The sequence below is a fragment of the Trachinotus anak genome, unplaced genomic scaffold, assembly GCF_046630095.1.
Source record: "Trachinotus anak isolate AG129_WGS33_773 ecotype Australia unplaced genomic scaffold, CSIRO_AGI_Tana_v1 ptg000008l, whole genome shotgun sequence".
Classification (NCBI taxonomy): Eukaryota; Metazoa; Chordata; class Actinopteri; order Carangiformes; family Carangidae; genus Trachinotus; species Trachinotus anak.
The window spans coordinates 23,649,632-23,662,718 of record NW_027273859.1 but is presented as its reverse complement, the minus strand read 5'-3'; the positions used below and the strand labels follow the sequence as shown (position 1 = coordinate 23,662,718).

Sequence of the window (13,087 nt, the reverse complement as noted above, 5' to 3'; positions counted from 1 at the left end):
GGCTCCCTCCAGCCATCGCTACCACATTGGCTCACTGTGAAAAATCTGCTCGGAAACTGGGCATTTGGTTTGGCCTGTTGGTGTGCAATAAATCTGAATTTTTTGAGCCAAGTGGAAGCTGTATACTCGTACTGTATTCTCATAGAGGCTACATCAGTATATTATACAAGATGACTTGTTTTTTTTTTGTTTTGTTTTTTTTGTGGATATAGGCCAACAGAGCAAGTGGAGAAAAAGCAGGACTTTAGATTGACTGATATGCAACATACACATAATACAATATGCTGATGTTCCAGCATCACAAAGAGTGTACATGTCCGTCAGTCTAAAGCACTAATGCATTTTATAGTGTCTGTCAGCGATGCCTCCTAACTCTTTGATACTGCCCGTGTATGTTGTCCACAGTTTGACTGATGCTTTGACTTGATGGATGATTTTTTTTTATTGTTTCCTTAATTGACAGTTAGTGATTACAAATGGGAAAAGCTGGGACACAGAGGGGAGGTATCATGCAACATAGGTCCTCGGCAGGACAAGCATGCCTTGGGTAAGAAATCTTCATTAATCTGCAGCGACTCAATGAGCGTTTCCTTTGTTGTAAGCAGGAGTCAGTTGGGAAATAGCAGGAATGTAATGGGCATGTACAGTATTTCAATGAATACTAGATTAGTGTTGATGTAATAAAGGAAGCAGCTCACTGGAGTCAACTAACAGGATGCTATTTCACCTCCTCTCTGCTTGTTTACAATCTCAGCAATTTTGTATTCTCTTTATAATAAGATGTTGGCCTTGTGGTTGCCTGCTAATTACACCATCTTTTTTATGATTGGTTTTATCATTAGCTCTTTTCTCACAATGACGCACATCATTTTTCTGCCATTAGGGGAAAAAAAGAAAAGAAAAGAAAAAAACTGTTCACAATATTTTCAGTTTTCCATCAGTATAATTCTTTACATCCTTCCGAAATTCATTGCGGCTCAATTATGCTTTTATTGCAGAAGTACTTTTCCTCCCCTTTGTCTTACGGATTATTTATAGCACCCTGTTTCACAGAACAATTATGCTTTCATTTAAATTTGAGCACCTAAGGTTTAATAACGGGTTTGAAAGTGGTCCTTAGGGTAAATCGCATGTTGTCCATCATTATTGTTCATTAAACCAGGAGGATGAAATCTCTCAGCAGTTGACTTGTGAGTTGAAACTTAAAAATAACAAGTTCCTTGGTTTTTGGGCGCACCACTAAACAAAATGAACTTTTAATAAGACCTCACATACTGTATCAGGAGAATACGTCTGAAAGAATGGCAACTAGCCTTTAATTAAGTCTGAGATACTGTGTATGTTTAGCTGTGTGTTGTACACAACAAGTGTATATGCGTGTACACACAGAGGTAAAATCATCAATCAGACCCAATGTCTCACTTGCCTTCTCCAGCTTCTGAAGAGCATCAGTTAGCAGAGAATCAATTAGAAGAGTGTGAGGATGTGGGATAATAAGATAGGCTGTCAAACTCAAGGTGGCTCGTACAAACAGCTTTCAGTGTCTTCAGAGCTGAACCTGGGCTGTGCTCCGGAAAAAGCTCACACCCTCAGCTAGGAAGAGAGCAGAGTAAAACTATCACAGTACTTTGAGAGCCGGGTTGATTGCAACGGAAGGGAGGATAATTATCTGAGTGAATAATATGCCTGTAAGAGAGTTCTTTAGAGTGCTATTATCATAGAGTCCATAATTTTACTGATGAGTCTCTTGTAGACAACGTCGCCATCACTTGCCTACAAATGCTTAGAGCATCAACACAACATTGTGAGCCTCTTTTCAGTCGCTATGTACCATAATTACAGTAATATTTCTGGAAATTCTATTGAGAAATTGTTCATGGTTAAAAATAATCACATTAAAAAAGGAGCTGTCCAGTGCAGAGAAGATTCTTGATTTGTGCCAAGTACTGTAACATTGAATGACCACGTATCTGACATGGTCTCAGCAAAAATGATCATAGCAAAGCTATAGTATCTGTTGCAGGTCCTGATCCTGATATATAAAAATATTGATGATGAGGAAATGCTTACGTCATGGCCATTGTGGAAAAAGCAGTTTTATTTAAACCATGATTTTTATTTTTCCAATTATTTTTTTTTTTCCATCTTTCCTCTTTTTAAAGGTTGCTTGTGGTCAGTTTAACTCCTGGTTGGGTCTGTTTGAAAACTAAGAGTTACTGTAATGGGTGGTGCAGCAGAAAGCAGAGGTACTGTTGCTGGGAGGTGATCTGTTATAAGATTTCATAGGATACCTGTCAGCCAGTCAGAAATGGGTGTTTTCTGGGGGAATGGTATAATAGAGTATATGGATGTTGATTAATTTTTGTGTTTGTGTTTTTTAACATATATTTTATGGCCAGAATAGTTAAGCTGCAGTGCATTTTGTTGTGAGAATGCTAGGGTTAGATTTTTCTTCTTAACCTGGTGTTAGGTTACTTTGCTAGCACCAACTTAGTCATGTTTTTGGACAGGAGAACTTGAGCTGCCTCTGTGGCACGTAAGGAAAAGTATGGGAACTGTAATATAAGGGAAAATGTTGCCAAGCTTATAGAGGCAGGTAAACAGACTGAAAACTACAAATCCCATTTGTCCTTGAAATTGCTGCAGAGATAGTGTATGTGTGTGAGGCCCTCCCACATTGTATCAGTCAGTGCTGGAGGCAGTTCTCAGTAAGTGTGATTGAAGGGATACTTGGAAAGTGCTGGTCATTTTGCACTTGTTGTCTCAGTGGCTCGACTCCTACTTTTGAACCCAGAGGTGAGATTCCATTTTCTTCTTTATTGTGTTTATCACAATTAGTGTAAGACTTCAAGGGCATCATGATGCGAACTGCATGAATATTAGGATTGAATTTCGGAATTACTGAATTTATATTAAAAACACAGAGGAAGGGACAGCGCTTCAGTGTATGAGTTGTAAGCTAATGGAGGCAAAGGGAGCCTCTGTTTATCAGCCTGTACACTGCTGAAGCTCTTAGCAGCCAGATAACTACTTTATTGCTCATTAAAGTGTTGTTAAATAGCCACCAAATGGACAGTAAGACAACAGCAGAAGAGATGACCTTGATGTTGTTATGTACGGTGTTCCTGATAATCAGCCTAATCATTTCATAATTGCTTTATTTCACTTATGAACTAACTTGTATTAGGGGCAGTTGACACCTAGTGAATCACACAGCATCAGTCTGTTGCGTATCTGTCAAAACAGTTCAACTTTAATATTATTAGAATTTTTCCAAAATACCTGACAAGCCATCGTTGTTGTATCTTTTATCTCCCTCTTACATGCACTGCTACAGGTCCAAACGAATATGAAATGAAGTGAATATTGAATTGAGTCTTTTAAAAATGTGAAACTCTTTCATACAACATAATCAAGAACTAAAACCTCACAAATTATTTTCAATCCATTCAAAGTCGCTCTCAGACAAGAACCTTGTGTGAATGACAAACTTCAGGTGATTGTTGAGCATTCACTTTTATGGTAGCATTACTAGAAAGTTACAGCTGAATGCAGTAACTTTCTAGTAATGCTTATAGCTAAAAAGGTTTTTGATTAATTACTGGAAAGGTGTATGTCGTCCCTTGTGAGCTAGCTACTTCCTGGGTTTAATGGACACTGCATTAGTCCATTTGAAAGGCATAAATGGGATGATGTTGGTCCTTGTTATGTCAATCTTTTGAGCAATACAACCTTAACTGTTGATAATGACCTTTTTTTTTTTTTAATACACAAATTCCTTCAGCTTTTCTTCATTTTGCACTTTCCTTTTTCCTTTACAAGCTTCAAAGAGATAGCAGCCTAAATTATATTTTTATCCATCCACTTATGCTGCAATATATTTAGATGTATTTTGGATTGGACCTTGAAGGCATCTTACTCACTACACTCAGTAGTATAATAGTTTAGCAACACATATTTCTGAATTATAAGGACAGTACAAAGAACCACAGACATAATACTAAATGAATTAATAATTCACTTCACAATGTTTGTTAGCATACCTTGTCTTGCAATATGTTGCTTGACAGTGGAAGGCAAATGTCACGACGTAGCATGTAATGTCTTTGAGCTACAAAACAGTGCAGTGCATAGTTTTGTTTTTTTGTTTTTTTTTTTTTGTTTTTTTTTTTTTTTTTGATTAATCAAACCAACAGAAATGTAGGAGGTATGCAGATAATATATATCAAATATACATATGAAATGGAAATGAGTCGCAACTTTTTAAACAATCAAAACTGGATTAGAACTGATTGACTATATCTAAATTTAATTTCAACTAGTTATAAAATCCCAAACCAACCAACCACAGTTTCTGAGTGGTACAAGAATTATATTTGCAATTGAATGGACTATGAATTATGCTGATTTAAAATAAAAATCAACAAACTTTACTGTATCAGGACTGAATTTGTTCAGTACAGAGTAAGTTATAAGACAATTCCTGGAGGGTAGTACACAGAGCAAATCATTGGTACAAAAGCTATGCTGTCTATTCCTCTTGTGCAGCTTATTTAATGCTGTCTGCACATTTCTGTAAGGGGGTAGAGAAACTTTTCTTTCTGTTGTGTTCTCTTGACCTTTTTCACAGCACATCTGCCTCGTCATTGCAGGAAAAGACTCATTTGTAACTAATAACATTAATGATGGCTCCGTTTTATTGGTGTGTCTCAGTAAACCATCCCAGAGAGCAAACAGGCTCAGTACCAGGCTGCTTGAACTAGAGTACCAGCAATAATTAAAGTTATTAGTCACACCAAATGGCTTTGTAGGCCTCTGACTCAGCTGAGTTCACATCGTGCTGTGTTACCTGTGCTTGTGTAATTATTATTATTATTATTATTATTATTATTATTATTATTATTATTATTATTATTATTATGTTTTTTGAATATTTGAAATCAACATGTGTACAATTAATACTTTTTTTTTTAAGTAAAAGACATACTGTTTGATTCTCAGTCGCAGACTGAATTTAGATGCTGTGTAGTCCATAAAAAATATTACATACTTAATGGTTCAGCCTCAGTAATTGGTTTTCCAAGGAAGTCAAGGAACACAATAATGTGCACAAGTCCGTTTGTTGTTCAAATCAAACTGTGCGTTTAACCTTTGACAACCAGCCCATCAGAATTGTGCATCTGTCAGTCATTAATCAATATCTGAGTATGTCTCTCTGTCTGCCAGTGTCCCGCAGTGTTACACACTTCCTGTTTCTCCCTGGTCATCTCACTATAGCAACCTCTGAGACTGACCGAGAGGGTGTGTCCACTGATCCCCTGTGGTTTGCATTAAGTGTCCCATCTGTTCTTACTGCAGCTGAAGCATTTTCTTTAATTAAGTTAATGTGTAGTCCTTGCCTTGCATGTAACCTGTGAATTAATCTGAAATACGATTTGTATTTCCTTCCAGGCTCAAATACTGTCAACTTCCACTGCAAACGTTTTGTATGTGGAGGTTGAAGGTGATTCAATGAAACCTTGGTGGAAAAGTCTTGACAGTAGGCCATGACTGTGCAGTAAGAAGCAGGTGCTCAAATACAGGGTATGATGCAATTTCCTGAGAAGATCACAATGGATTTATCCAAAAATATTAAGTATCCAAGAAAATTTGAATGAAGGGCAACAGGACTTGGTTGTTAAGACATTTCACTTGTCATTCAAGACTAAAGAAGCAAAGAACTGAAGAAGCCTCTTGCGTCAGAGGTGAAACGTCTTCAGGTATAAACAACCAAGTCCAGTTGCCCTTGATTCATCTTTTCTTAGATAACTACGACCTGAATGACAGAAAATCTTGACAAAAGATGTATTTAGTATGTTTTGTTTTTTTTTCATATGTTCCAGGCTTTACTGATAGCTAATATGGTATGAGATTGAGATTGCATCTTGGACCTTCTTGCTGCACAAACTGTTCAGATTCTCCCTCAAGGTTATAAAATGGTTGCATTCTGACTCAAGATGCAAGTGAATGCAAATAAATTGCAGTGGTATCCTAAGTGGCTCAACCTTTCCTTCCCTTTCCTGTGATCTCCACCACACTCTCTCCTAATCTGTGCCTATCTGTGTCCATGTGTGCTGCGTCCAGGTATCAGGAGGAGTACAGTATGGACTCAACCAATGCCCAGTAAGTCCCTGGCAGCATCAAGCTTGCATGGCATGGATTGTGTCTGAAATGGTAACTGTGCACAGGACTGATTGGGAAATTTCTGAGAGCTCCAAAGCACTATTCACTTTGACTATATTTGGACATAGATGTACTGCTTTGTTTGTCTTTGGAGGTTGTATTACGTAGGAAATGATTGTTGTGGTAATGATCAGATCTGGGAAGAACAAATCCATTTGTGGCCACCTTTTCAACAGTTGTTGTGGCAAAGCCTCAAAGAAAACAATTTAGCACGTCCTAGATTTTTGTCACATTCAATTATACCACAATAAATGGTGAAAAGGCAGCTTGTGTATGTTGTTTTTTTTTTTTTTTTTTTTTTTAAATTTATTTATATATATCAACCTACTCCTGATGTGTTATCTGTCTTTTGATTGAATGTGCACACTGGTCTTTGCTCCATCAGTATGTGACATCTGGGCCAGACACATCACTTATGTCGGCAGAAGTGAAAGAATCTCCTACAAACTAATATCTAAAGCTTATATTGGTGAAATGGGTGCTGAAAACACCATTATATAAAGTGCTGTTACTGTGCATGCCACTGAGTCACTGATCATGAGAATGTTTACTGTATATACTTTGGGGGAAATTGAGACTCATCAGTGATACAGATGCTGTCAAGATGTGATTTTAAAAAGTGGTGAAGCTTGGAGGCCATATCAGTCATTTACAGTAAAATATGATGTAATTATTTAAAATGTGTTTCTTGTTGCCATCATTTGACTGAAATGTTTTACTTTGCGGTCTGTTTATTGCAGTTAGTGGATTTGTGTTGCTTGATATGTTGATGTAAATCAATCAATCCGATGTTATTTGTACAGCACTTTTCATACAAACAATCCAACACAAAGTGCTTTACAGAATAGAAACAATATTTTAAAACAACAGGCACCAGGAAACTAACATTATTCAAAGAGCTGTTTTACCTCATTTTCCAAAAACATGGGTGTCAAATTGATTAATTGCAGTTCAATGTGCACTAGACTTCATGAGAATGAGCCTGCTGAGCCAATGAGTCTGCAAGTGCAGGAAAGTCCACACCTTTAGACTAAGACATCAAGTGGCTAGAAACGAGTATATTGCCTCTTTGGCATCATCTCCAGTTTTATTTTTCTGAAAGGACATTCTGGGATCATTTTTAACCCTGACTTGGGTTCATTGATTGCACTTTTTGGAAGCACTAATGCTGAAGCCACAAAATCCAAACCTGGGTGGAGCTGGTTTTTTAGTAGGCTCACACATCTGTCAATCAAGGAAACATGCCCCAGAACATACGTCCCCTGAGGCTGTGATGTCTCCTTGATAGGACAGTGTCTCCCAGAACTACTACCAAGTCATACATTAATAAAATTTTTTTTTTTTGTTTTTTTAATAGCCTTATATACAGTCCAAAAGCACAATTGCAATGCTTCACCATTCAGCTGTGGTGTATAACCACTTGAATATAGTGCTTGTTGGGGCCATGCTACTGTTGGAAAATGGGTTGTGACCCTTGGGGATGTGCTGAGTGGTGAGCTATACCCATGTGGTGACATGGGAGTGTTTCCCCTCATCACTGTTAACATCTTTTGTGGTCGTTCTCTTAGTAGTAAATTCAGGCTGACAGACCATATTGCATTTTTGTTATGTGCAGGATATGACTCTTGCACAACAAAAAAGGCTCCCTCTTTATTTCACTGCATGAGGCTGATGGCACAGAGGGGATGAGGATCATGAACATTGTAACACATACTGTGGTGATGGATCTTGTTTTCCTGGGACAGTCATTTCTGTTTAGTTTCCATCAAAATCTATGGTACTAAAACTCCACATTGAGGTATTTCAAAAAAAAGGTTAAGCTGTCACATAACATCACAGGAAGTGGCAAGTTTTTCTTTGAGCTCATCAAAGAGAAAGTCTCCTATTGCACATGCAGGAAACCACAACTCTGTTTTCAGTCAGTGACTGTATATATAGTTTCATAGAGTATGAAACAGTCATCTTTGCATGTTAAGCAATAGCAACAACACGTAATTAAACAGATCATTTCATCTCGGTAAAGGGTGCGCAAGGTGCTCACAACATCTCAGTTGATTCTTCTTAATATGGAGGAGCTTGATACAGAGGCCTCCACAAGTAGCTCCACTAGGTAGGTATCTGGTTTTATAATGAAATCATGAGGTGAAGTACACTGTACAGAAGTGAAAGTATCTAAAGATGGATGATGTTTTTCTACTGCAACATGGTGTGAAGGAAACATTTCCTTTATTTCTTAAGATTTCCATTGACAAACATCCACATTATTCACCTGTAGTTTTATTTTTATTTTTTGTATTTTAATTTAAATCGAACAGCCATGCTTTACTTTTACTTTGAAATGTTTAGCATAAAATGATGATACGTTTGGGCTCAGTCAGAATATGCCTTCAATATACCTTTTTTGTTCCATTTCAGTTTATTAATGAAACATTTCAATTCCCATTTACTGTACCTTCATTTGGTTATGAAACAAATTCACATTCACCTGGTTAGAATCACCTCATTGCATCATTTACTCAACATAACAAAAAGACTGTAGGAGAGTGAGTGGTGAATATCAAAGGCATCTTTCAACATCAGTGATATTACCTCAAGTTCCCCCTAGATGTCCATGCTCATTTAAGGATTTTCTTGCAGAATTGCTGCACATTAAGATAAGACCCATGTCTTGGAACACTTGAGCTTTCATTTGACACTAACATGTGCCTTGTCATTTTCTGACACAAGGAAATGACCTCTTTGGCTTTCTCAAATTTCTTTCTTGGGTATCTTTTTTTTTACTTAGCTGAATGCCCCATTTCTCACACAGGGGAAGTTTAACTTCATGTGCCATTTTCTGAGCTTTACTATTTATAGTTTGATGCTGAACTAATACTCATGGACTAACGCTAAGCAAGTAGACCCTTTACAAAACCCTCTGTGGCCTTTTTTTTTTTTTTTTTTTTTATGGACAGCTTTGTACTTCGAGGTCTTGTTCCAGCTGTGAGGTCTTTTTAAATAAGATCTTTTTACTGGATTGTCCACTTTTTCAGACCAATATGTGCAAATATAGGCTAGCAAAGACTCTCCCCCTGCTTCCCATGCTTGTTGACAGCATCTTACATGGTATAAGATTGCCTCAGAGGACCAGAAATGATGCATACCTACTCCTTCATGTTGATCTTGTCAGTCGACCAACCTACTCCCCTAAAGCTGAATATCCCCCCCGCTGACTATAACACAACCTCTGATGGTTTCCTCTTGAGCTTTCTGACTTCATTATCTGTGTGACAAAGTATTTTACCAGTTGCCACAACCTGTGTCTGGCCGGAAGCCCATTCAACTATTTTTGCACTGTAATGAGGCTATTGGACAAAAGGTACCTTCACCATTGGAGGTTTTAGATGCAGCTCTGTCAAACAGAAGCAGAGAATAACAAAGATGCCACAGCTTTTGAATATTCATGTCCCAGTGTAATATTTTTAGAATCCCTGCAGCTTTCATATCAGGCACACTTCTGAGGGTGGTGCATGGGAAATTTTCTATTTTCAACTGTTTGCTTTGTCAGAGGGGGAGCAGAGAAAACCTGAGACAAGAATAATAAACTGTGTTCAGGCTGTAATAGGAAAGTCTGTTACCATACTGTTTATCAGATAAGACGCAGCATGCTGTCGGTCCTGTGCTGATTCTGTGCCACGAGACAACGACAACATATCAGAAGCTGTGATACGTGTTGTTAAACTCATAGATAATTGGGTCAATCATTTCCACATTTGTTGCTATGCCAACACTTGTGGTAATTTTGGTTCTTTATACATGGTTACTTTATGCTGACTTTGGTGCTGCCGGATGACCATGATATAATGCCCTCTACAAGAATGGATATTAGAAGATTGTACAGGATTTGTTTTCAGTTTCTGCTCTGCAGAAGCATCAGCACACTGTTTTCAGGACTGATCTGTGCTGTAACTTCCTCCTACAGTTCCTATGATCATTTTATCCCCAGGTGATGTTCCACTAGGCTAACTGATACTATTGTTCACCTGTGCTTGTCCCTGCAGCACTTTTTTATTTTATTTTCCGTTTGAACAGCTCTGTTCTGTCAGCCAGATTTTCCCCAAGTCAACAAGCTGTTTGATGTTTATTTACCAACTCTACAAAGCACTTGAAGTAGCTCAGTGTCTCAGGCGCTGGTTCATAATATTGTAATCCTATCACTGGCATTGGTCATGGTGTACTGTGTGTGTGTGTGTGTGTGTGTGTGTGTGTGTGTGTGTGTGTGCCACTTTAATACTTACAAACTTGATCACAGGTCCTTTCCACCAGACCTAGTTTTTCTCTCAGGCTACACTTTTGCTCCTTGTTACTTTCATCATGATCACTGCCTCATTATGGACCTGCTGTCCCATATTCTAAATGGCTGCAATATGTACAAAAGGCTCTATATACCATGTGGACCTGTTAGTTGAGGACATAAGGTCATATGATGCATCTATTGTGACTGTCTGCAAACATTTTCTGACTTATGCCTTGCCTGCCATCTTTTAAACTTAAGGGAAGCAAAGGAAGTGTCTCTTTCTAAGATTAATAAATTCCAGTCTCCTGTAGATGCTGTCTGGCATCTTGGGTTTTCAAACCCACTGCTTGTGTTTATATTTGACAGTTTGGCTAATGTCCATAACTTGGCAGTGATGGTTTGCAGACTACAGAGATGCCAAAGAAAAGAGCGTAAGTACTTAAAAGGTATTGCTGTGGGTCTGCAGCTGCTGGGAGTCATCAAGTGTGGAAGGCGTGCTATTTGGAGCCTCAGTTGGAACTACTTAGACACATGATAAAATGTGCAGTGTCTTGTAGAGAGTTTTATCATCATTTGTGTTGTAGAGCTTGTTAATTTTGTGAGTATAAATCAAAATAATGATGGTGCAGTAGGGCCTCAACTTTGCAGTTGTGGTTAAAAACAAACACGAACACTGAACCACAAGCGTTTGACACCGACTCGTTTACTTTTTTTGACTGCACACTGTGATGTAGTAATCCAGACTTACAGCTTTCAGAGTGTTTGAAAGTGTTCACTGTTGATCCAATATGAGTGTGTAGGAATTTTAGTTTTTTTGAATACATTTCATAGAGATTGAAGTCAGACAGTAATCTCAAACAATTAGCAAAAGCAATTCTTTTGGGTCCTAACAGAGGAATGTTCAGCAACCAAATACCATCATGACAACTTTATTTAAACTTCAACAAATATGAATAGTTGGTCAATCATTGTTAAACAGACTCAACTGATAAGGGTTGTTGTTACTTTGATCTCAGATTGTAGCATCTTGGCATCTGAGATATGCTTATTGCAAACTGCTCTTACTGGAATTTGTTATTCTGAGAACTAGTTCTTATTATAGTTTGGTATAATCAGGGAATGTGGGATGAAATAGTTCACCAGGTTCAGTTATGTTTCTAATGTGTGGAGTCTGTTTCCTGAGCCCAGAATAAATTCATTCATTTTAATCAACAGAGACTACCAAGGGAGTACCAAGGGAGGGAGACTACCAAGGGAGTGCATCTGTGAGGCTGCTCTTACGCACAGTGGTGCCTTGATGCTAACATCAGCATTCTAGCATTCTAATCATAAACCAGAGTTTTGGGCAAATTGAAATTAGTTATTAAAGTTATTACAATTCATCCAGCAATTTAATTCATAAAATTCATTGGAATTTATGCTCTGGGGAACATAAATGTCAGTAGTTCATAGGACAACATTCACTAATAGTAAGAGTGGTGGAGTGACCGACTATTTTTAGACAGACTGCTGCCATCTGTTTTCAGTGGGAAGTTGGTAAAACCTTCATGACTTGTAAAGTATTTTGAGAAAAAGTAAAACTTGAATAGTCTAAATAAATAATTTATACTAAGGACATTGGCAACTCAAAGAAGTCATTACAGGACTTTTTAAAAGTCGCCAGGAATCTAGCGAGAAGATTACAGAAAGGTGGCAACAGTGCACATTACATGGTTCTCTCAGTATGGATGAAAACAGCCTCAAACTAGCTAGTTATTATTTCACTTCGAATAAAATGTGATAGAGTACAGAGCCAACTTACCAAGAAATGTTACTATTTATATACTCTGGGATTGCACTGCAGGTGTCTCATCTTGCATGCAAGTAAGCAGGGAAAGCCTCACATCAGAATATTTTTAGAACAGGGGACATGTTATTACATGGTTATCATAACCTCCCACTCACACAGACAGAACACACTTGGCTCTGTCTCTTTTTCGCAGGATTGTCCGGCCAATATGCAGAGTTTATTTTGGAGTCACATTTTAAGTTTTGCTGTATTCACATTTCCGATATTGAGTGTAACTGCAGGTACCTGTAATAACTGTTGTCCATGTCTCTTCTGATAGCTGTGTGAATAGAGGCAGTCTGTATGCATTACAGATCACCTAATTCGCCACCATTAGTCTGTATTTACAGTTTTTTACTGCTTCTCAGGTGAAAGAGCAGATTAAGTGGTTTACATATAGCTATGTGTCTGGGTAGGATTAAGTCAGATTGGATGTTGGATGTTGGATGTTGGTGTGTGGTTGGTCCCTACAAACAAGAACATGTCATTATGTGTAGCTTGGCCTAATTCCTCATCCAGTGAACAGACAGTGAACATTTCCTGCCTTGGAAGCTGTCTCCATGGCAATGAGGCTGGCAGAGGGAGAGAGAGGAATAGCTGGAAGATGGTGCATATTTCACGTTCTTTCTTCCACCTACACTCTTATCTACATACATCCCTTAGGAGTCGGGGGCTGCTATAATTGCCCTCCTGCTCTCTCTGCTCTTCCCCTGTCTTTTTGCACCTTATATTCATCTTGCCACACAAGGTAGAAGGCTCTA

At 38.1% G+C, this 13,087-nt stretch overlaps 1 protein-coding gene across 5 annotated transcripts in view; it reads left to right on the top strand.

Annotated features, from left to right (window-relative positions):
• Positions 1-13,087, top strand: part of kcnt1b (potassium sodium-activated channel subfamily T member 1b) — a 71,628-nt gene that overhangs the window by 20,891 nt on the left and 37,650 nt on the right. For 2 of the 5 annotated variants that reach the window (XM_071483661.1, XM_071483662.1), the window contains one exon: positions 6,124-6,162. The exons of the other annotated variants lie outside the window; for them this stretch is intronic. In XM_071483661.1, coding sequence (XP_071339762.1) covers positions 6,124-6,162 — 39 coding nt within the window. The remainder of the gene's footprint in view (positions 1-6,123; positions 6,163-13,087) is intronic. 5 annotated transcript variants of the gene reach the window in all.